At 44.8% G+C, this 25,430-nt stretch overlaps 1 protein-coding gene across 6 annotated transcripts in view; it reads left to right on the top strand.

The window, feature by feature from the left end:
• Nucleotides 1–1,951: 1,951 nt before the first annotated feature.
• MAPRE2 (microtubule associated protein RP/EB family member 2) overlaps nt 1,952–25,430 on the top strand; it is a 187,210-nt gene continuing 163,731 nt past the window's right edge. For 2 of the 6 annotated variants that reach the window (XM_086372776.1, XM_086372775.1), the window contains exon 1: nt 1,952–1,980. Coding sequence is in view for 3 of the 6 variants with exons in the window: in XM_086372774.1 (XP_086228900.1) it covers nt 14,882–14,934 (53 nt within the window). In the remaining 3 variants the exon portion in view is untranslated. Of the gene's footprint in view, nt 14,935–25,430 lie in introns of all 6 variants that reach the window. The other 4 variants (XM_086372777.1, XM_086372773.1, XM_086372774.1 and 1 more) reach the window with 2 other exon arrangements.

Genomic DNA, 25,430 nt, shown 5'->3' with positions numbered 1-25,430 from the left:
ATTCATTTGTTTAACAACCTATTCTGCAACTCTGGCCCATGCTAGGTGCTCTGGGTACAAAGCACAGGCTTTCAGGCAGGGTGCCTCATCCTGAGCCCACGGCACATGCCACTCCCCTGGCCAGTACGTTGGACTTTGTGCCAACTTTGCTCCTGCAAGGATCACCCCCAGAGCTAATTAGCTAACATTTGTCAAACCCTAGGTTTGTGTGGGGGGCTTCCCTGGTGGCTCAGCGGTAGAGAATCCACCTGCCTACACAGGAGATGCAGGTTTGATCCCCAGGTCAGGAAGATCCCCTGGAGGAGGACATGCCCACCCACTCCAGTATTCTTGCCTGGAGAATCCCATGGACAGAGGAGCCTGGAGGGCTACAGACCATGGGGTCACAAAGAGTCAGACATGACTGAACATGCACGTACAGGTTTGTGTGGCAGGACTATACTAGGTACTTTAAATGGATTTTCTCATTTGATCTTCAAGATTGATTTGGATCATGGCTCTTTTACAGTTGTGAAGGCTTAAATATATTAAGGAATGTGGCTGAAATCACAAAGCAATGAACTGGTGCAGTTAGGACTGAAAATAGGCTGGTCAATGCCAAAAGGATGCTCTGAGCCTTGCTACTCAAAGTGTGGCCCTTACACCAGCAGCCCAGATGTTATCTGCCTACATGCGCTAAGTCGCTCAGTCATGTATGACTCTTTGGGACCCTATGGACTGTAGCCCGCCAGGCTCCTCTATCCATGGGATTTCCCAGGCAAGAATACTGGAGTGGGTTGCCATGCCCTTCTCCAGGGGATCTTCCTGACCCAGGGATAGAACCCACATCTCTTATGTCTCCTGCATTGGCAGACGGGTTCTTTACCACTGGCACCACTTGGTAAGCCCCTGATGTTACCTAAGAGTTTGCAAAAATACAGGAACCCAGTTCCAACTTCAGACGCATGCAATCAGAATTCGGTTTTAACAAGGCCAGGTGGTGATCCCTCTGCACATCACTTTGGGAAGCGCAGTGCAAAGTCTATGCAGACTTCACTTTAATGGATGCTGGGGATTTGGGGACAGGATTTCCCATGAGTTGCTATTTGGAGAGAACAAAGGTATGTGTGTGTCCTCCAAGGGCAAAAGGAAGGATTCAGACAACACGTTCCTGCAGTTTCAGGCACTGGCCATCAGCAAGGGTGGGGACCACTTCCAAAAGCGAGAGAGACCCAGCTGGGTCTTGAGGCCAGAACATTTTCTCAATTCATTTCATTAAAACTTGGTGCTGTTCCAAATGGATGCGTGCCCACATCAATAATCTGGAGTTTGCGTCCTCAGCCTGGATTCCATTTTCCAAACAGAATCCAAATATCAAGCGGCACCAACAAGCAGCAGATTTGAAACCTCAGTAGAACTTGCTATTATTGATTACACTGTTTATCATATGGTTCAGCTTAGAGTTGCCTAGTTTAATTAATAATGTCCAGGACAAAACTAGTTAGCTCCGCAGTATCCATTGTTTGCCAGGTAGGAGTATAAACCTTTGGCCTAAGAAGTAGATGCAAGGCGGCTGGCAGGCTCCCAGTTCCAGGTACAGACTTCGGGGTGCGGCGTCGCCTCTTAAACCGCCCTTCGGAGCCTCGCCGGCCTCCGCCTTCTTGGGTGCGGCCCAAAGCTCTGCGCGTTTCACCCGCTGCCACTTTATTCCTTGTGACCAACTCACCCTGGCCCTAACCCGCGTGCCACCTTCCAACTGACAAGCCGGCGGGTGGCCTCCGACCTGCCCGGGGCCTCTCGGGGGCGGCGGTCCCCAACTGCACCCCGCACCCCGGGAAGGGGTGGCCCAGGCCGGGGTGCCCCGGGTGGCCCCGCCGGCGGCCGCAGTGGCAGACGGCGAGTCACGTGTGGCGGTGGGGGCGGAGCGCGGCCGCCTGGGTGGGTGGAGAAAACAAAGCCCCCAGCTGTCAGTAGAGGAAGGAGGCGACAGCGCCGGAGCAGGTGAGTCAAGTGCATTTAAAGCGGTACCGCCCTGGCGCACCCCGACACCCCCAGTCCTGGCTCAGTCCTTCCCCGGCCGGGTGCTGGCCGCGCATCCTCCCGCCTCCGGGGGGCTGCAGTCCGCCCGTCGCGCAGCCTGCGGGACCCGGGGTCTCTGAGCCCGGCAAGAAGTTGTGCTGGGGTCGGCGTCGCGCCCCCTAAGTGTACACCCGCCGCTCTCCCGCGGGCCACATCCCTCCTTCGGGGCCCCAGAGCCGCGCACCCCGGGAAAGGGGGGGTGAATCAGGGCTGCCACGCTGGCAGAGGCAAAGTGGACCGGCTCGAGGCTGAGGGCCGGGCTGGCTAGGATAGGGACACTTGGCGCTGGTGAAGGAGGGTGTCTTGGGACTACGCGCCAGAGCGCGCGGACCTCTAGGAGCCAGAGTTGGGGAGCAGGGACCGAGAACTAGGGGCGCTGGCAGGGACTGCGCGCTACGGGGCAGACCTGGAAGTGGAGCGCGCAGGGTCCCGCCCGCTGGGGACCAAACACTGGACCCCCGGCCCAGCTGCCGCCCGCCTCCTCCCTGCCCCCGCCCCCAACCGGGGCTTCTCCTCCCGCGGAGACTAGCCCCATCTCTCTCCACTCCCACTCCGGCTCCCGCTGGGGTTCCCGGGCCCCCAGGATGCGGGAACTGGATGGATGCGAAAGAGAGCGGGTTATTATTATGATCCCAAGAGGTTTTCTGCAAGGAGCACCCTGAGCGCAAGGCGGGGGCTACTCAGCGACTCCTCACTCTGTTTGCTTAAAAAATTCTTCAGTCCACTCTTCGAAGGGCTGGGCCGTGACCAGAAATCCCACAAAGGGCGGGCAGGGTGGGGTGGCACAGAAAGACCCTTCCCTCTGAAGCCGGAGCGCTCGGTCACGCAGACTTTCAGACCCCGAAAGGGCCAGTGGACTCAGTCACCCCCTTGAGTCACTTTGCCAGTCCCGTGCCAAGAGCCGCCCAGTGCAGACAGAAGGCCGAGCTGTAACCTCGGAGGCAGGGGAGCTGCAGCCGTTTGATCAGGAGGAGTCTTTGTCTTAACCCCCGGTCCCCTTCTGCTAGTCCTCGCCGGGTCAGCAGCGCGTAGAGTAATTAATATTCCGAGCATTAGCCGTCCCTTCACCCGGGCGCCAGCCAACGCTGCTGTCCCCTCCCTGCGGGCTTTCTCCATCACTTGCGCACGTCTTCTCCTTTTCCAAAAACATGGAACGTGGTCCAGACCCGCCAAGCAAAAGGCGGTCACTAAACACACTATAGCGCAGTCACGTAAGACCAAGGGTTAAGTGTTCAAACCTGCACCCGCCCGCCCTAGAGGAGACGGAAGAACTTTCTTGATTAGCATAGTATCTGCCCTGCGGCCTCACTGCGAGGCGGCGGTCCCGGCGAGGTGAAGCGTGCAGTCGCGTCTCGATTGAGGTTTGACTCAGCAGTACCAGCTTCTAATCCGAAGGACCCGAGCCTTCCAGCTTTGCCGAACAAGACACTGTGGAATGAAACAGAACAGAGATCAAAAGGTAACAGAAAGAATAACAGCGTTTGAGATACTTCGGGGAAGCGCCAAATTTAGCTAAGTTTTTAGCAAGGAAAGGAGCGGGGAGGGGGTCGTCTAGCCAGCGTCCCTTCTGAAAATGCTCCTTGGTTTGCCAGCCTTCTTTGCTGCCAAATTGAGATACCGGTTAGGGGCTGTTAGTAGATCACCAAGATAGGAGGTTTGGGGAGCCCAGCCGGTGGTCGTTGGGTAAGCGTAACTGACAGGTTTCACTTGCATAGGAAGAGCAATGCTCCCAAAATTTGCGCTTGAGGAGCTCGAAAAATCCTCATGTAAGTTATCTCATCCTAACCCACTTGAATTAGGCAAGTTTGGAGATGACAGCAAGGCATCGGTTTGGGGTTTGTTGATGTGGGGGGTGTGTGTATGTGTGTCCACATGTGTTTATCTCCAAGTGATTTCATTGTGCAGCCAAACCTGAGAACCAGTGAGGCAAGGGCAGAGTTCAGTGATCTGGCAGCTGGTAGCTGCCAGACAAGATAGGAGTTTAACTACCTGGGTGGGAGAAACCAAGCTGAAACTGGGGGGCTAGTGACAAGGAGGGGGGCAGTCTGTCATCTGGCGGCTTGGCTAGCGTTGGTACCTGCCACATCATTTTTCACCCTCTTAGCCCAGAGTCTGGTTCTTACTGGAAAGATTGAAGTTCACTGTTGGTGCCTGGTTTGTGCACGGTTGTTAAGGATACGGTAGAAACTTCATTCCAGCATGATTCACGTGTAGCAGGCAGTGGGAAAACCCAGCAGAAACTAACTCGGAGCAGCTTCGTGAGTCAGCAGGCTGTACTCCAAGGCGGAGCCCAGAGTAGGAAGTAGTTACATCCAGTAGCTTATTGACACGCACTATTCCACTCCTTCGAAAGCTCATTTGAATGTCTGATCAGGATCTGTCTGCTTGTATCAGGCTCTCGCTTTTCCATCACCTTGTTCCACCTGCTTCCTATAATGCCGCCTTCTGTTAGAAGAGGAAACATATAGCCAACTAGATAGAAGTCTTGTAATTTCCTTGGTGGGAGGCATAAAAAAAAAAAGTTGGCAAAGTGGTTTGGGTTATTTCAATTATGCAAAACAGAGAGGATGAATTTGCAGTACATACATTTTGAATACAAAAAAAATCAAATAACTGATGACACATTCAGGGGTAAATTAAAGGGTCTGTTTAAATAGAAATGATTACATCTAACATTTTATGTCATGTTAGATTATGTTAGATTTTATGTTACTATCCAAAAGTTTCTTGTTTTAAAAAAATCATCCTCAAGGCATGATCCTAGTAAGATAGCCTATTTAAAGATGTACACAGTTTGTGAAATACTTATTTTTATTACTATTAACTTCAATTTTTATACCTCTCTTTTCCTCATTATTCTTTATATCATATCATCATAACTCTCTTGCCTAAATGCTTTCTTCCCCATTCTCAGCTTCTTTATGGGGGAACAACCATGCCTAGCATATAGCAAGCATTCAATATCATCAGCTATTGAACTTTTTTTGACCCTATGTACCCTGCTTGGTATTCTATTAACTGGAAGGGGCCTTTAATGTCTACAACTCCTATAGCACAGAACACAGACCTTTTGTAAATATTCATACTGCACATTATCAGAATGTGCGGAAGATATTTTTAAGCAAAGCGTCCTGAGTACATTCATTTTTATTTTTTTTCCAAGACAGATATTCTGGATATGTAGGAGCCAAAGTTCTGTTACGGTTCTTAAGAACCTTAAGATGGTAGCGCTTTGTTCACTTACATCTTTATATAAAGCAATTTCACATCAGGACTTCCCTAGTGATCCAGTGGTTAAGACTGTGCTTCCACTACAGGGGGCATGAGTTTGATCCCTGGTCAAGGAACTAAGATCCCTCATGCCCCATGGTGTGGCCAAAAACTGAAAGTAAAATTAGTGTCCTGAGTATAATAATTGTCCTGTTACTTAACTATACTGTCATGGATCAAAGATTCACTTCACAAAAATTTCACTCTCTACCACTTATTATCAGAAACACACACACACACACACACACACACACATTTAATCATGTGGATGCCAAAAGGAACTAATTAGAGTTATTTCAGAGTAGGATAAATGGTAGGTTAATAGTTAGACAGCTTTAATAAAACCTTCTAGACTTCCACCTACATTAAAAATAGTGCAAAAACATCTATATAGCCAGAATATTTAAAAGTGGAAATTTGGGTGTATTCCTTGCTGGATGCCAGCAAAATAAATGTTAAGAATTTCCAAAGGTCAGATGACATAAATTCACCCATTCTCATTCCAGTGTAGTGGAGAAAAGTCACTGAGAATACACTTCTGTTATTTCGACTCCTTTAGGGGAAGCTGTAAGATACTGAAAGGCTGAAATACAATCTAGAAAAATGAAACTAATCCAGATTAATAAGAAACTGTTCATCAGAGGATGCTAAAAACCTAGCTCTGTGATAGTCACAAGTAGGCCAAAGAGGGTAAGGTGCAAAGAAAGGGTGTCACTTCAACTTCAGAAGCTCTGAAGTTTCTGACAACAGATGAGAACCACCCCATCTTATTATCTTAAATATACACAGCCCACTGATCTTATTAGCCTAAACACAATTGGGTAGATATTTTTCCCGTGTGCCAAATAGCACAGGTTGTTAAATGATCTGGCAAAGTGGGGAGAAACCTGGAATCCTGACCTCTTTCCAAGGGTCTGTTCTACAACCCTGCTGTTTCTTGACTAGGGATTTTTGTTTTGTTTTGTTTTGTTTTAATATTTATTTGGCTGCACCAGGTCTTAGTTGCAGCACCCAGGATCTTTAGTTGTGGCTCGCAAACTCTTAATTGAGGCCGGTGGGATCTAGTTCCCTGACCAGGGATTGAACCCAGACACCCTGCATTGGAAACACGGAGTCTTCCAGTGGACCACCGGGAAGTCCCTTGACTAGGGTTTGATGTAATCTTGCCTGGAGGTTCTGGGTAGGCAAGCTCAATTCTAATTATCTCCTCCCTCCTAGAAAAAGGAGAGACTCTCACATATATCATGCTCTCATTTATTCTCATATTATCCACCTTTGGCCTAGGCCAACTTTAAACAGTTGGAGCCATCGTTAGCTTCTTATCCAGATAAGCAAAGCAAGAATGTTTAACTTGTATGGTGATGGTAGTGGTTTAGTTGCTAAATTGTGTCCAACTCTTTGCGACCCCGTGGACTGTTGCCTGTCAGGTTCCTCTGTCCATGGGATTTTCCAGGCAAGAATATGGAGTGGGTTGCCATTTCCTTCTCTATTTAACTTGTATAAGGGCCCTTAAACGTTAGTCACATCATTCAGCAAATGTTAAGTGCACTGGGGCTTCCCTGGTGGTCCAGTGGCTCCAAAATCACTGTGGATGGTGGTAACAGCCAGGAAATTAAAAGACACTTGCTCCTTTGGAAGGAAAGCTATGACAAACCTGGACAGCATATTGAAAAGCAGAGACATCACTTTGCTGACAAAGGTCCATGTAGTCAAAACTATGATTTTTCCAGTAGTCATGTACAGATGTGAGAGCTAGACCATCAAGAAGGCGGAGTGCCAAAGAACTGATGCTTTTGAATGGTGATGCTGGAGAAGACTCTTGAGAGTTTCTTGGGCTGCCAGGAGATCAAACCAGTCAATCCTAAAGGAAATCAACCCTGAATATTCTTTGGAAGGACTGTTGCTGAAGCTGAAGCTCCAGCTCCAATACTTTAACCACCTGACTTGAAGAGCCCTCTCATTGGAAAAGACCCTGATGCTGGGAAGGATTGAAGGCAAAAGGAGAAGAGGGTGGAAAAAGATGAGATGATTAGATGGAATCACCAACTCAATGGATGTGAATTTGAGCAAACTCTGGGAGATAATGGAAGACAGAGGAGGCTAGAAGACAGAGGATCCCATCCATGGGATCACAGAGTCAGACATGACTTATCGACTGACCAATGAACAGTTCCCCTATTGAGGGTATTTTCAGAAGCAGGAAAAATTTTTAAAAAGGAATTTTAGTGACGTGGTAAACCATAAAACTTCTGAACCTAAACCGTCCAAACAGTGAAATACTAACTTAGATTGAGCTGTCACTGTTTCCAGAGGTCTAGAAAATGCAAACATACACCCTTGACAGCAAGTCCAGGATCACACTTGCTTCAGCTCTTTAGCCATAGAAACTTTGCTATGCCACCCTATGAGGGCATTTCCAGTCTTACTTGTTTTAGTATATGAATGCATAATTTGAGGATCTATTCAGATTTTGACATTTTTCATTGGCTGTCACGTCATACACTTAAAGCTTGATGCAGAAACTTGCTTCTTTGGGAAATTGCACCACTCTTCTAAAGTATATATTTAAGATATTAATAAATTGCTTGCTACTACCAAGGCAATGGTCATTAGATAATAAGGAAATATACACATAATCAGGCTACCCTGGTGGCTCAGACAGTAAAGAATATGCCAGCAATGCAGGAGATGCAGGTTCAATCCCTGGGTCGGGAAGACCGCCTAGAAAAGAGAATGGCTACTCCCTCCAGTACTCTTGCCTGGAGAATACCATGGACAGAGAAGCCTGATGGGCTACAATCCATGGGGTTGCAAAGAGTTGGACATGACTGAGAGACTAACACTTCACTTCCACTTCATATAATCACTTATATCACTAAAGACTGACAGTATGCTGTGAACAATTTAGTTTGAAATTTCCAAATTGAAAAATAGAACAGATTAGGATCCAGAAATTCAAATTACATGCCTTCTTCTCAAAGTTGAATAGATTACTCCTGAGTCCAGAAGAAATATTTGAAAGGACAGCTACATTGATAGGAACTTGCTGTAATTTTTTACTGTAAATGTTGCCTCTCATAAAATTTCCTTCAGTTAAGAGAACTTCCTCTTTCTGATGACTTGTTCATGCCACAGACCATTTCCAAGTGAGTGTCACTTAGATTACTAGAGCAACCTTAAAGGTTATGTGTAATAACTCTTGTCCTCTTCATCTCTTCCAGAATCAGTACACCTGAAATTTAGAGATAAAAAATCGAACACTGCACTATAAATAATGTGTATTTTGAAGTATCTGAAATCAGCTAAATCATTTCTAAAAACAAAAACAAGTTGTAAAGGTATTTAATCCCATCCTAGGACTGTGGGTAGTAATGGCTTGTTGATAACTAACTTCCAAGGTAACTTAACCCACTAGTGTTCCTGATGGAATAATTGGGGAAGAGGAGGAGGGGACAATGGAAGATATTAATAGATTGTATAACTCCTATGCTGACTGGGTGAGGAACTAGTTCAAGTGAAATTAGCTTTCCTACCTTATCATAATTTAGCTTTCACTAATTTTTTTTTTACTAAATACATTTTGTTTGATAAGTGTCTGTCATACATATATATATAAGGGCTTCCCAGGTGGTGCTAGCAATAAAGAACCCACCTGCCAATGCAGGAGACATTGGAGACTTGGGTTCAGTCCCTGGGTCGGGAAGATCCCCTGGAGGAGGGCACGGCAACCCACTCCAGTATTCTTGCCTGGAGAATCCCTTGGATAGAGGAGCCTGGCAGACTGCAATCCACAGCGTCACACAGAGTTGACCACGACTGAAGCGACTTAGCATGCATACATATATCACTAGTAGTTCTCTCCACGGAGAAGGCAATGGCACCCCACTCCAGTACTCTTGCCTGGAAAATCCCATGGATGGAGGAGCCTGGTAGGCTGCAGTCCATGGGGTCACGAAGACTCAGACACGACTGAGCGTCTTCACTTTCACTTTTCACTTTCATGCATTGGAGAAGGAAATGGCAACCCACTCCAGTGTTCTTGCCTGGAGAATCCCAGGGACGGGGGAGCCTGGTGGGCTGCCGTCTATGGGGTCGCACAGAGTCGGACACGACTGAAGCGACTTAGCAGCAGCAGCAGCAGAAGTTCTCTCCAAAGTAATTCCTAAAAGTAGGAATTAATTGGATTTACTGTATTTTTACCAGAATAGGGAATTCATAATTGTCAAATGCTTAAGCAGGATCAAAACTGATACCTTGCCAGGGCCCTGTGGGGCTCCTGAGCCCAAGGCCTTTCTGTGTCCCCATCTCTTTGATTATAGGAAGCAACTTTCATTCAGCTTCTGTAACGTCCCCTGAATTCAATGGGTGAATTCAAGTAGTTGTTAATTAGAGAAGGGAGGGGTTGTGAGACCAGGGAGAAACAGTCAAGGGCAGCCTTGGGGCAAGATCCTGTTTCCCCATCAATGGATACACACAATATGTTTGAGCTGTTTTGCAGATACTGAAACCCCTCCAGGTGGAGAAGTTAACAATTAACAATGATATGCTGCCCACAAGCATGTAGACCCCAGACCAGTTGGACTTGAAGGTTGCCAACTTACCTCACCACCAACCCATTAGAAGAATGTCTACAAGCTGATCACACCCTCTTTGAGCAATTACTATAAAACCTCCCACTATCTTCCCCAAGTTGGGACACAGTTTGGAAGACATTAGCTCTCTGTGGCCCCCTTTGCCTGACTAAGCAATAGAGCTATTCTTCTCTACTTCACTGAAACCTATCTCCAAGATTCGATTTGGCACCACAGAGAAGCTGAGCTTTCAGCATCAAAACACTCAAAAATATTCTGGTGATGGGCAGACCTTGGTTCTTAGAGATGATTATAAACATCATGGCAGGAATGACTGTTGGTATTTGAAGTCAGTAGAAGGGAAAATAAGCAAGAAAAAGCAACTGGAAAATGAGGCAATTCCTGAATTTTTTGCTAAAATTTTTGAGACTTTTTATTGGCTTGTATACATAAAAGTGAAATCAGAAGACTAAATTACCCTCTTTAAAAGCTAGTCGAGTCAGCTTTCACCAACCAATAAGCAAGAGTGGCGAGAGTGCCTGCAACCACCTTACACCTCCTTCCTTCAAAGATAATCTTAAATCCAATCAACCTGCCAAAATGTAGTGTATTAAGAATCACCTCTCATGAGTCTAAGGAACCACTATTTTCACTCTCCCACTGAACATCTCCACAAGAAGAAAAGACAGGGAACTAGAAGAAAAACCTTCCTGCTTTGTGCCACCTCGTTCTTCTCCAGAAAGGAAGCTACTGATACAAGATTCCTGTTAGCTTTACTTCCAACTTACCCTATATCATAATTTTTTTAAAGGGTGGTCTTCGGGGCACAAATCTCCCAAAAGAAGTTTCCATAAATCAAGGCAGTAATAGCCAAGTGCTCCATCTGGTTCTGGCAAGTCCAGAAAGCAATTCCCTGTGCAGCTGGGATGTTTCAACAACACTGTCAGTGGGTCTGTTAATTCTCCACCCCAGCATCTGCTCTCCTAGCACTTATGTGTAAGTTAAAATCTAGGGTATGTTTTTAGCAATGGTTGCCAGATAAAATACAGGAACCCCAGTTAGGTCTGATTTTCAGATGAACAAGGTTGTCTTTTGTTTTTAGCCTAAGTATATATATTGTATGGGATATACTCATACTGAAAACATTAATGTTTTAGGTAAAATTCAGATTTAACTGGGTATCCCATCTTTTTGATGGTGGTTGATTGAAGTTTTGTTTTATTTCTTTTCTTTGTTTTTTTTGCTAAATCTTACAATCTTACTTTTATCCCATAATCTCAATATGATTAGCTTTCCTCGTCTGTAAAATATGTGATCTGCAACTGTATTTCTGAGGATAATAAAATATCTGAGTTGCCTTCACCTACTAAAGAGAAAAATCAAGCCACTATCAGAAGTTTTGTGCACATTTTGCTTACTTAAGAAGGAAAATAAAAAGTAAAGCCAGGTCTAGAAAATTAGAAACTTTTTAATAATTTTATTCATTTCTTTAATGTTTGGCTGTGCTGGATCTTCTCTGCAGTGCCCGCGCTTCTCACTGTGGTGGCGTCTCTTGCTGCAGAGCCCCAGCTCTCGGTGCTTGGGCTTTAGTGGTGGCAGCATGCAGGGTAGAACGCAGGCTCAGTAGCTGTGGCTCCTGGGCTTCGTTGCTCCTTGGCTTGTGGGATCTTCCCAGACCAGTAATCAAACCAGTGTCCCCAGCATTAGTAGGTGAACTCCTATTCACTTTGCCACCAGGAAAGTCAGCAACATTTTTTATTTGTAAAATATCTTATGGTACATTCTATTCTTTCACAAACCTCTTAATAGATACTTTAATAGGTACATGGGGTAACATGAAAAAACCCATCAGCCACGTCCACAGGACACTGCTGGTCAAAGTTTACCCTCAGGTGATTCCAATGACGCCTTGCTAAAGTGAGGTCCCAGGTCCTATATCATCAGCATCACCTGGGATATCTTGAAAGGCTGAGTTTTGGGCTCCACCCCAGACCTTCTCAATCAGAATCTTCACTTTAACAAGAGCCATAAGTGATTCATATACATATTAAAGTTTGAGAAGTCCTAAACTAAAGGATCCACTTTTTCACCATAAATCGGTCTTTATGTTTAATATCCCGTTGCAGTAATCCTTAACAAACTGTCTCTTTTAACACATTAGGAATACTTTCCTTTGATCCAGTATCTTCAAGATAGGGAACTACTGTATTTCTATTTTGTTCATATGAAAATTCCAAATGACCATTTCTAATATTGTTTTATAATGAGCATATGTAACAAAATAAGATAAATGTAAGTTTAAAAAAGTCTCTCACTAAAACTAATTCAACAACCTATTATAACATTCTGGGTTGTCCTTAAGAACCTACAAATCACCAGCAAATCTTTTTGTGCTTTTTTACTTCATATACTACAACTTACATAAGAATATTTCAGTTCAGTTTGGTGCTCAGTGATGAACTAGAGGGGTGAGATGGGGATAAGGTGGGATACAGGTTCGAGAGGGAGGGGATATATGTATACATATTGCTGATTCACTTTCACTTTAGTGAAACTAACAGTATAAAACAATTATACTCCAATTAAAAAATTTTAAGAATATTTATATGCCAACACCATACATTCATAGTATTCCTGCTGCTGCTAAGTCACTTCAGTCGTGTCCAGCTCTGTGCAACCCCATAGACAGCAGCCCACCAGGCTCCCCTGTCCCTGGGATTCTCCAGGCAAGAACACTGGAGTGGGGTGCCATTGCCTTCTCTGCATAGTATTCCTAGGTTCCTCTAAAACTGAACAAAGGACATGCAATTTGGGCCTATGGCAAAGGCCCAAACTACTCTTAGGAAAATCTAAGTTTTAAAAAGTAATTTAAAAGGTTTCATAGATTTTAATGCCTCTTGAGTTCAAAAACCTCCCTTTATAGTTGCCTGCTTGTTTTTTAGAAGTTACAGGGTTGTATGCTAGAAAGAATTCTGGAATTGGGGTGAGAACATCAGAAGGCCTGATGTGAACAACCAGTTCTGCAGCTGACCGACTGGGTGATTCGGGAGACTTTAACATTCTTCATCACCATCCCTGAAGCTGAGTTTTCTCAGCTGTTAGAGAGAGTGGAGTCTGAAATTGTCTCACAAGATTCATATAAGAATCTTGAATGGTATCTTATTTGTAAGATATCTTAAGGTACTTTCTATTCTTTCACAGACCTTTCAATAAAATAGATACTTTAACAGGTAAACTGTTAGCTCAAGTGTAGTGATGGGAGAAACCCATCAACCATGTCCACAGGACACTGATGATTGAAGTTCAGTCTCAGGTGGTTCCGGGGATGCCTTGTTGGTCAAGTGAGGGCCAAGACCTGTAGCATTAGCATCACCTGGGGTGTGTGTTTACCCCAGATAATGTGTGGGGGGAGGGTCTCTGTGATGACTGTGTTGTGTACGGCAATGTGGTCTTAAGATTTGTTTTGTGTCCTGCTTCAGCTAGGGCTGGCAGTTGACTGAAGATTACATGATGTGGTTTTCCACAACATGCCTGATTTGGAATAAAGTGAAAGCTGCTCTGTCATGTCTGACTCTTTGCGACCCCATGGACTATGCAGCATGTGGAATTTTCCAGGCCAGCATACTGGAGTGGGTAGCCATTCTCTTCTCCAGGGGATCTTCCCAACCTAGGGATCAAACCCAGGTCTCCCGCATTGCGGGCAGATTTACCCGCTGAGCCACAAGGCAAGCCCATTTGATTTGGAACAAAGATTACAGTAATTTTAACAGTCCCCTCTACAGAGCCATTGTACACACACCTCATAGACATGCAACCTGGGGCTCTATGACCTCGACAACCATAACTCTCTCCTCTGCATCAGAAACTGAAAGTTTTTGTCCTGGCTGGGGTCAGCAATGTGTTCTGGGGGCACCAAACAATGAATTCCTCATCAGGTTACCACTCATGGCTCTGTGAAATCAAGTGATTTGAGGCTTTTTCCTGCCTGAATTCTATACAATCCTCTTGCACCTTTCCCCAGGAAAAATTTATTAATAGGTTATAAAACACATGCTTTAATATTTTAATTAGTTTTTTAAATATTATTCCTTCAAAAACATGTTTTTATGTCACTATTAGCACATTCATTCTAATAATTGTGGTTATCAGTTATTAAGTAGCTTTGTATCTGAAACAATCACATAATTCCAGATAGAAAGAAGCTTCACGGTCATTTTGTTAAGACACCCCAGGGCAGAGTTCTCCCCTCTACCCAGCCCATGGAGGAGAAATTCAGTTGTTTTGTTGTTTTAATAAATTCATTACTGAGAGTCTGAAAAAGATGAGGGAGGGGCGTTAGGGGAAACACTCCTCATCTAACCACCTTCATGCAACTCTCGCAAATCTATTTGTATGTTTGCATGGAGCTCTTACTGTCTGCATTTGCATTTAACAATATTTCACATAAAAATTTCCCTTAGCATGTTGAATGCCACTTCCCATATTCAACAGTGTTTTTAGCTTCAGTATCTGCACTGCCCTCTGCCTAGGATGACAGTTATTTATGCTTAGCCTTTGTCTTAGCTCAGCTGTTAATCCTTTTAGGGCCCCACCCCTCCGAGTGTGCTCCACGGACCAGTGAAACATCTTAGAAGTGCCCAAGATCAGGCTCCACCCCGGATGTTCTCCATCAGGATCTGTCCTTTAATGAGATCCACAGGTGTTGGTTGTTATGCGTGAGCATTGTTCAGGAAGGCCTTTCCTAATCTCCTAACCACCCCTTCCCACCACCTCCCACTGGCCCACCCATCCAGGATAGGATAGGATAGGATAGGATAGGTGGATCCTTGTGATTGCCTTTTCATCTCCCCCACTCCGTCTCTGGTTGGAGATGGTGGTGGGCTTGTAGTCATCGCCAGACCCTGGGTCCTCAAGCAGCTCTTGATACATAAGAGCTTCCTATTTGGAATTTTCATCATTTTCCAGCCCCCCTGCTTTCATAGATGAAGAAATGCAGAAGACAAGTTTTTTTCCTGCTGGGAAACGGGGTGCTCAGGTAGGACTCTCTCGTTCATTGGCTTGCAGTTCAGTTTTTTGTTTGTTTGTTTCTGCTGCAAGTTTTTATGACGGAAAACTCATGGGGCAGGTGATGCTTCTCTCCAAGTACTTTCTAAAAGTCTACTGCTGGAACTTTATTTCTTTTGCCTAAAATATTGATATCTTTTAAACACCAACATCTCTGAGAGGAATTGTGCTTTACACTCGGTGTGAAGGTGGAGCAGCTAGCAGGTTTGGGTCAGTGTTTAGTGCGAGACAGAAATAGTGGTTATCTGCTGGAAGGAGATACAAAACACTTGTAGGTGATATGCTGTGTGTGTATGCGCTAAGTCGCTTCAGTCATGCTTGACTCTGCAACCCTGTGGACCATAGCCCTCCAGGCTCCTCTGTGGGATTTTCGAGCAAGAATACTAGAGTGGGTTGCCATTTCCTTCTCCAGGGGACCTTCCCAACCCTGGGATCGAACCCATATCTCATGTCTCCTGCATTAGCAAGCATGTTCTTTACCAATGGCACCCCACTCCAGTACTCTTGCCTGGAAAATCCCATGGATGGAGGAGCCTGGTAGGCTGCAGTCCGTGGGGTCACTAAGAGTCGGACACGACTGAGCGACTTCTCTTTCACTTTCACTTTCTTTACCACTAGCGCCATCTGGGAGGCCCACAGTACATGATAGGAAAGACAAATAGTGGAACGCTGCAAAGCTGCTTCTGGTTCTGACTGGGTTCTGTTACAATAGCTTTGTCTTGACTCATACCATGGGTCATTTTTCCATTTAAAAAACATTCACATTTTTTTGATCTGTAAGAATCTCAGGATGGGGCTTCCCTGGTGGCCCAGTGGTTAAGACTACGTTTCCACTGCAGAGGCGGGGGTTCTATCCCTGGTCAGGGAACTAGTTACACATACTGCAAGGTGTGGCCAAAAAAAAATAACCTCAGGATGGACTTTTCTCCCCCATCCTGCATCTCATCTGTGACAAATTTCATCCACCTGCTACTGATTTTTCTTTTCAAACATGTGTTTTTAAATTGTAGACAAAGTGCAGGTACAATCAATACTGATGTTTTTAAACTCACCTTAAAACTAAGCAACACCTGAGCCACGGGGAACTTCCACTGTAGTCAAGAACCACCAAGTCTTTTCACTATGGAAGGAGTGTTTTGTAAACTCAGGAACGGACAATCTGCTAGAGGGAGGCTGAGCCCTGGAGGCTGCTGTTTTGCAGTCGCGGGAGACTGATTCAGGCTTTGGAATCAGATTGTACCCAGAAACAAGAAACATCTGTCCTGCAGGGCTTTTGTTCCTCATATCTGAAAAGAACAAGAGGCTCCTGGTACTGCTTACCAACAGCTCCTACAATTAGCTACACAGATCACAAGAGTATAATTATATTCAAGCGCGTGTGGCTCCCCGGCCCCGGGAGTCTACCACTGTACTTCCCCGTCACCATGGACACCAACTCCAGAGGAATCCTAAGTCTAAGTCATGTCTGTCCCTTGGGGAAGCGTGTACAAGGCTGTCCTAAACGGCTATCTGAGTGTCTATGATACGATTCATGGTAGTTTGCCCAGACTTTGGACCTTGGGTGGAGTTTGCAAGTCATTTGACGCCTTCAGAGTGTACCCTGTTGAGCAACCTGACGCAGGTGAGGTTGACTAGAATGATTGTGTGTTCTACATGCTGTGACATCACGCTTTAAGTCCATTTGAGTCATGCTTTCCCTTGGGGTTGTGGCCCATCCCAGTGAAAAGAGATTTTTAACAATATATTCTTGGGAGGCTTAGGGGTGTTCTAAGAGTTGCTCTTAGAATCTGAAAGCATTTTTGTGGTTTGTTTTTTCACATTTGGGGTGTTTGTTTTAAAAAGTTAAAAAAAAAACAAAACCTTGTTACTAGCCTTGGATACTTTTTTTCCTACCATATTAATAATTTTGTAGGAATTTGGTTGAGTTTTACACCTTAATTTCTCCATCGGGAAGAACTATGCAGATGTTTGTTACTAATGCTCATGAGTAGAGTTTCTAGAGACGAAAATGTTAAGAGAGTCAGTTAAAATTATTCCAGATGTGAAGAGTTGGAGAGATGATAAAGAGTCTGCAGCAATATCTCCCAAAACATTCAAAACAAAAGTAAATGAGTTAAGACAAAAAAAAAAAAAAAAGTGAAAGTGTTAGTTGCTCAGTCGTGTCCGACTCTTTGTGACCCCATGGACTGTACCCCACCAGGATCGTCTGTCCATGGGATTCTCCAGGCAAGAATACTGGAGTGGGTAACCATTCCTTTCTCTAGGGGATATTCCTGACCCAGGGATCAAAGCCGGGTCTTGTGCATTGCAGGCAGATTCTTTACCATCTGAGCCACCAGGCAAAAAAAAAAATGGTTGTCTCTAATTAGCCTCCTATTCAAATAAGGATCTTCTCTTAAAACTTTGCAAGTTAGGCATGCTGCTGCTGCTAAGTTGCTTCAGTCGTGTCCAACTCTGTGTGACCCCATAGATGGCAGCCCACCAGGCTCCCCTGTCCCTGGGATTTTCCAGGCAAGAACACTGGAGTGGGTTGCCATTTCCTTCTCCAATGCAGGAAAGTGAAAAAATAAAGTGAAGATGCTCAGTCGTGTCCGACTCCTAGCGACCTCATGGATTGCAGCCCACCAGGCCCCTCTGTCCATGGGATTTTCCAGGCAAGAGTACTGGAATGGGGTGCCATTTAACTTCATCCTTATTGGTTTTATTAATAATAAGTCATTTACTTTTAAATTTTTATTTATTTATCTACTTCTGGGCAAGCATTGGGTCTTCGTTGCTGCGTGCAGGCTCTCTCTAGTTTCAGTGAGCAGGAGTTGGAGTTAGTCTCTAGTTGCAGCACTCAGGCTTCTCTTGTGAAGCACGGGCTCTCGGCACATGGGCTTGTTACTGTGGCTCCCAGGCTTAGTTGCTCTGTGGCCTGTGGAATCCTCCTAAATCAGAAATCAAATCTGTGTCCCCTACATTGACAGGCAAACACCCAACAAACGGACCACCAGAGAAGTCCCAATGATCAGTCATGTGAAGTATTATCCAGGGAGCGGCTTCTCATCCCAGTTCTGCTCACCTGTGGCCCCTACTCATCAATAAAGAAGGGATTTTTATTTTTAACTTATCCTTTTCCCCCAGGACATCCTAGTGTGCTGAAAAGTGGTTGTTAATCCAGCTTTCTCAGAATAAAGTACAATAGAAAATGCACTGAGAACTGTATTTCTCCTCCTCTGGAGAATTCACACATTGTTTAAAACATGAGGAAAATATATAGTTTTGATGACCCACTAGCACATCAAATTAATTGAGTTAGATTGTAACAGACAGAAGCGGTGGTAAGATTCACACTTCCACTTAATATGTGGAGAATGCCATTGCAGCTGGTCAAGATAGGAAAGCAGAGGGATTTCTAGCAGAGCAGATGCATTTTATAAAGGATGCACTCAGAAACCCTTCTCTGCTCACTTCCCCCTGTGCCTGTGGTTGGCGCTGAGTCATCTCTCCACCAATCAGCTTGGGCTGAGACGCAGAGATGTCATATACTGCATCCTGTTAGACAGAAGTGAAGACATGGGAAAAGCAGAACCTCTGACCCGGTCCAGCAGTGAGTTGTACTGTGCTGCCCACACATACAGTACAGGCAAGAGAAGAAAGCCTGCATCCCATGGTGCAAAGGGCGTCCCCTTTTACAAGACTAGCTGAGTGCTAGAAAATGCGAAAAGGCCAAACATCAACACTTGTGACCAGGGCTAAGAATCATTGCTGTTTTTATCGTGTGGCCCTGGTAACATCGTTAATGCAGATGGTGCTTGCAGAGGGGCTTATGATGAACAGAGTCTTCCCCTGACTGGGCCATAGTGTCACTGCATCTGGACTCTGGAGACACGGCCCTGGGATGCCTTCCTGCTCCTGGTGAGAGCAAACACAGGCAGGTGTGTTCTACACATCCTTCAGTCTGGCATCATCAGTGTGTTCTAGCAGAGATCATCTCACAAAATTAGTGCCTAACTGCTTGCTGTATGCTTTTCTTTACGCCAAGTAGTATCATAGTGCAATTGATCCTCGGCCAATGTAGGTTTGAACTGCATGGGTCTACTTGCACTTGCAGATTTTTTAATAGTAAATACTACAGTACTGCATGGACCCTGGTTGGTTGAATCCTTGAATGCAGAAGAACCTTGGCTGTGGAGGGCCAACTGTAAATTATACTTGGATTAACCTCCACCTTGTTCAAGAGTCAACTGTGTTTTTAGAGCCGCATGCAGCCTTGGAGGTCATCTCATTGAATCCCATTTTTTTCTAGATGAAAAACTGAGGCCTGGAAACTTTTCCTACTAAAAACTTAGTAATTTTAGAGTCCTAAAGGATTTTTTTTTTCAGCTCATTGTTTACATTTGGCAGTGCTTGTTGGGCCATCTAAGCAACCTCCTGGTTTTCAAGCACATGGTGCTCCTGTGTGCTCAGCTGACAGCTCAACCTTGGCTGTCCCCTCAAGGAGCAGAAAGGAAGGACTCTGTAGGATGGGGAGGAAGATGGCAGAAAAATAAATGTCTCTAGGACTCAAAAGACTTGAAAGACTTCAGACTGTTAAACACTGCATTAAATGAAGTGGTATCTACAAAGCCTGAAACCCCTCCAACTCCTGTGATGGTGAGGGTTCTACTCTAGCTAACAGGAAAAGTTCCACTTGTGGTCAAAAGAGTAAGATTATTTATTGCATTTTTCCCCTTGGCCGCCAACTTTAGGTGGTGGTCAAAATGTGGGGTTTGTTGAAATCACAGACTACAGCCCTTCCCCCAAAAGGCAGTGGAATAGTTTCAGAAGGGCCAGCAAGTGCCCTGCTCAAAGGATTCCTTCACATCCCTTTCATGGAGACCACATCAACAAGATCCCTTTCATTCAGTCATGCTCCTCCATTCCATTTAAGCTACTGAGTTTCCCTAGAGTTGATTTTATTTTTATATTTCCTGGCTATCTAATTAATACTCAGACCTAGTTGATGAGGGATATGTGTTCAAATTCAGTTATTTAATAGTGATAATGATAAACATAAGTATTTTCCATTCACCTAGAAATTTACAGTTGGTAAAGAATTTTTACACATAGCAGTCACATTCTAAGTAGCTGCTGCTGCTGCTAAGTCACTTCAGTCATGTCCGACTCTGTGCGTCCCCAGAGACAGAAGCCCATCAGGCTCCCCCGTCCCTGGGATTCTCCAGGCAAGAACACTGGAGTGTGTTGCCATTTCCCTCTTCAATGCAGGAAAGTGAAAAGTTAAAGTGAAGTCACTCAGTTGTGTCTGACTCTTAGCGACCCCAGTGGCACCTCACTCCAGTACTCTTGCCTGGAAAACCCCATGGACGGAGGAACCTGGTGGACTGCAGTCCATGGGGTCGCTAAGAGTCGGACGTGACTGAGCGACTTCACTTTCACTTTTCACTTTCATGCATTGGAGAAGGAAATGGCAACCCACTCCAGTGTTCTTGCCTGGAGAATCCCAGGGACAGTGGAGCCTGGTGGGCTGCCATCTATGGGGTCGCACAGAGTTGGACACAACTGAAGCGACTTAGCAGCAGCAGCAGCAGGCTTGCAGCCTACCAGGCTCCTCTATCCATGGGATTTTCCAGGCAAGAGTACTGGAGTGGGGTGCCATTGCCTTCTCCCTAAGTAGCTGCAGTTTACAGAAAGCTGTAAAATTAGGGCCCAGAGTTTAAATGGCATGCCCAAAGTCACTCTACCGGGAACCTCAAGCTCAAAAGTGGAGAGACCACCTGCCTTGCAGCTCAGAGTGTGGTCCCCGGATTGGCAGCATCAGCGTCACCCAGTGTTTGTTTACTTGTTTTGGTTGCGCTGGGTCTCCATTGCTGCACACGGTGTTGCTCTAGTTGCAGTGAGTGCGGGCTGTTCTTTGTTGCAGTGCACGAGCTTCTCAGTGCAAGTGGCTTCTCTTGTGGAGCGTGGGCTCTAGGGTGCATGGGCTTCAGTAGTCGCAGCACGTAGGTTTGGTAGATGTGGCACACGGGCTTAGTTGCTCCCCCGCCTATGGACTCTTCCTGGACCCGGGATCGAACCCTGCATTGGCAGGAGGATTCTTATCCACTGAACCACCAGGGAAGACCATCTAGAAGTTTTAGAAAGATACTCTCAGACCTTACCCAAGGTCTATCAAAGCATAGTCTGAATTTTAACAAGATTCCAAGGTGACTCTTGAAAAACTCTTTCAAACTCCACGTAGTATTCAAGAGGACAGCAGTCATAAGATTTTCCCTTTTGCATTCACAGCTCTATGATATAATTAATTTGTGTGTCTGTAAGCAGGGGTCTGCACTGTGTATTAGAGGCCCCTTGATGCCTGGGATTAAATAGATGTACAGTGGCACTCAAGAGGTCCAGCTTTGAAGTCCAAACATCTGAGTTTGAACTCCAGCCCTGCCCAAACCTCAGTTCATATACCTATAAGATAGGAATAAAAATAGCCATCCTCATAGTGTTATTGGGAATAAATGACCTGATACATGTAATAAATGTGGCCAGCACCTGATGCCCAGAATAGCATGCCTTAGCTGTGTGTAAGTGGTAGATGTTAGGGGCTCAATAAATGTTGAGCAAATGAATGAATAGAAACTTTTAAAAAAACTTTTACAAATTTCAAAACTTGGTGCCCTATTGCTCCAAATATATGAAAATGAATTTTAAAATAATATGCAGAGGAAGCCTGATATAAGAGAAGAAAAAGGTAGAATGGGTCATAATGGATCCACAGGAAAGCATAAGATTCAGAATCAGGAGGCCAGAGTTTGGATTCCAGCTCTGTCCTTTGCTACCTGTGTGTTAGCACAGGAGCCTGTAACATACTAGTTCCTAAGCCTCAGTTTCTTCACCCGGAGAATGGGATCAATGATCCTTTTTTTCCCTCAAGTTCTGGAAAAAAAAAGAAAAGGTTTTGTAACTGACAGAGTATCCCTACTACTCAGCACAGCCCTGGCACCTAGGAGATACTCCATAATAGATGTTTCCTCAATTGAAGTAGAGTGTACCATGTCACGGAAAAGGCAATAGCACCCCACTCCAGTACTCTTGCCTGGAAACTCCCATGGATGGAGGAGCCTGGTAGGCTGCAGTCCATGGAGTCGCTAAGGGTCGGACACGACTGAGCGACTTCACTTTCACTTTTCACTTTCATGCATTGGAGAAGGAAATGGCAACCCACTCCAGTGTTCTTGCCTGGAGAATCCCAGGGACGGCGGAGCCTGGTGGGCTGCCGTCTATGGGGTCGCACAGAGTCGGATACGACTGAAGCAACTTAGCAGCAGCAGCAGAACCATATCAACAGGATGAAAACTGGATGTTAGAATGGTCTGTGGCCCTCCAAAACACAACCCTAACAAAATCCTGTTCCTTAGTATTTCATTTGACATCATTTTGCCAATGAAGGTCCGTATAGTCAAAGCTATGGTTTTTCCAGTAATCATGTACAGTTGTGAGAGCTGGACCATAAAGAAGACTGGGTGCCGAGGAATTGATGCCTTTGAATTGTGGCACTATAGAAGACTCTTGAGAGTCCCTTGAACTACAAGGAGATCAAACCAGTCAATCCTAAAGGAAATCAACCCTGAATATTCATTGGAAGGACATGCTAAAGCTGAAGTTCCAATCTTTCGGCCACTTGATGAAAAGAGCTGACTCATTAGAAAAGACCCTGATCCTGGGAAAGATTGAGGGCAGAAGGAGAAGGGTGTGACAGAGGATGAGATGGTTGGATGACATCATTGATTCAATGGACATGAGTTTGAGCGAACTCTGGGAGACAGTGAAGGACAGGGAAGCCTGGCGTGCTGCAGCCCATGGGGTTGCAAAGAATCAAACACGACCTAGTGACTGAACAACAGCAATAAGTATTTAGTTTCTTGAGGGTAGAAAACGTCTTTAAAAGCTCCCTGTGGGCAGGTGTTGAGGGAGGGAGGTGACAATGAAAAAACTCTGAATTAGAAGTTTGGCTCTGTGACTTAGTACCAGGTGGGAGTACCAGGGAAGATAATAAAGGAGAGAAAAGCAAAGGCAAGCAGAGAGAACCTCTAGTTGTAAGAGAACTATGATTTCAAGATCTAGGTGTGATGTCATATGTGAAAGAACATTGCAAAATTAAGAGCTGTAGACACATATAATTATGGAAAGAAAAGACTCTAAGGAACAGTCCTCTAGATCAAATTCATTACGCAGATCATTGGATCCATGGATGCCGAACTCTATGATACAGAAAGCTGACTGTGCCATTTTATATAAGGGACTTGAGCACCTGTGGATTTTTTGGTATCCATGGATGATCCTGGAACTGTGTGGTAAATATTTTCAAGCTGCATATTTTACCTGGATTTATTTCCCATAATAGATTGATTAGGGGAAAAAACAATTATGAAGAAAATTAGCTTCTTTAGAATTCCACTAGGTTATTTTCCAGGTGAGTGGAATTCAGTATGAATTTCTCCATCAAGGAATCTCTTTACTAATACAACCCCGAAACTTTTCGTAAGTAGCTGCTGCTGCTACTGCTGCTAAGTCACTTCAGTCGTGTCCGACTCTGTGCGACCCCATGGACGGCAGCCCACCAGGCTCCGCCATCCCTGGGATTCTCCAGGCAAGAACACTGGAGTGGGTTGCCATTTCCTTCTCCAACGCATGAAAGTGAAAAGTGAAAGTGAAGTCGCTCAGTCGTGTCCTACTCTTAGCTACCCCATGGACTCCAGCCTACCAGGCTCCTCCATCCATGGGATTTTCCAGGCAAGAGTACTGGAGCGGGGTGCCATTCTCCTTGGTAAATCAAACCCCACGAGCAGTGTTGGTTGGTGCCACATCACGTTCTAGGGTCCACATGACCCCAACAGAAAACTTACAGGCAGAGGCCATACAAACATACCTGCACTTTTTTTTTTTTTTTTTTTCAGAAATCTAGTTTATTTTCCCCACCTCTTTCAGAAATATTCCTCTTACATCAAAAGCAGTGCAGTGACTTAAGAAGAAGTACACATGGGGTTTGGAGTCAAAGAGAACTACATTCAAATCTTACCTTCCTTACTTATTAACTATGTGACTCAGAGTAACAGTGTTACTAGTGTCTGTTTTCCCACTTGTAAAATGGGGGGAGGGGCGGATAACAAAACTGGATCATTGTAAAACTGAAGATAATGCTTACAAGGTGCTTAATCGATTGGCTGGTTCAGTTCAGTTGCTCAGTCGTGTCTAACTCTTTGCAACCCTATGGACTGCAGCACGCCAGACCTCCCTGTCCATACCTGCACATTTTAAAAAGTTCTGTCCACTTACCAACACTTCTAACAGACTCTGCTGGAAATGTCAGAGTTTGAAAAGATTTCCACATAGCGCAAGTTGGACAGTGGTTATTCATCTTTTGAGAGAGATCATAGCAACCCTCTTGCTATTGCCAAAGTCTTAGATTTCACATCATCTTTCTTATACTGTTAATATGTTAGTGGGTTCCTTCTCTGGGTGGTCGAAGGAATGACAAGCTATAGATAGGATACATGTAAAGCAGGGTTCTAGTTTTCACTATGATCTGAGCCATAAACTTGGAACCCTGGACTGTAAGTGAACCTGATGCTGTTCTCTGTGCTGCTTTTCTGCTTTGCAAACATTCTGCTACATTTCCTTATTAATCACACTTACGAGCAAAGAAGCTGTTCTATTCCAACCCCTCTTTTAAAAGGATGAGTGAAAAATAATTAATATTTCACAGAAATAAGGTGAATGTGGTATTTCTCATACTTAGTTTGTCTCATCATTTTTACAGATTTCTTGTATACATTAGTGGTTTAGTCGCCAAGTCATATCCAACTCTTGTGACCCCCTTGGACTGTAGCCCACCAGGCTCCTCTGTCCATGGGATTTCCTGGGCAAGAATACTGGAATGGGTAGCCTATCCCTCCTCCAGGGAATCTTCCCAACCCAGGAATTAAACCCAAGTCTCCTGCATTACAGGCAGATTCTTTATAGACTGAGCTACAAGGGAAGCCCCCTTTTATATATTGGCACATGAATATTCTAGAATAAAAAGGTCAATCTGTCTACTTCTAGGGCTAGTAACAGATGGATAAAGGAGGATTCTAGAAGAGGGGGTCAGTCTCAGTTTGTATAAAAGAACTGAATTTTTTATTTAATTATAAAATGGCCTCTTCAGATTATCTTTTATTTTTACAGAAGCCCAGATCACACGACCATAAGAAGTTTATAGCATCATTACCACGCTTAATCCCTCCCACTCAAATCCCTTTATCAACCAGCTACAATTTTTCAAAAGCCTTTTAATATGCAATATGGGATATTTGCGGTCTGCTTTTCTTAAGGAGAAGAATGCATTGTACCATACTCAATACCAAAAATTCAGTGTAATTTGACCCTTTCTTGCCAGATAACTTCATTTGGGTTTGGTTTCCCAAAGAGCTCAGCTCTTTGCTTCCCGGCAGT

The sequence above is a fragment of the Bos grunniens genome, chromosome 24 (assembly GCF_055505025.1).
Source record: "Bos grunniens cultivar Pamir isolate PY7600 chromosome 24, Bosgru_T2T1.0, whole genome shotgun sequence".
Taxonomy (NCBI): domain Eukaryota; kingdom Metazoa; phylum Chordata; class Mammalia; order Artiodactyla; family Bovidae; genus Bos; species Bos grunniens.
The sequence above is the reverse complement of the archived record's forward strand: the minus strand, read 5'-3'. Positions and strand labels throughout refer to the sequence as shown.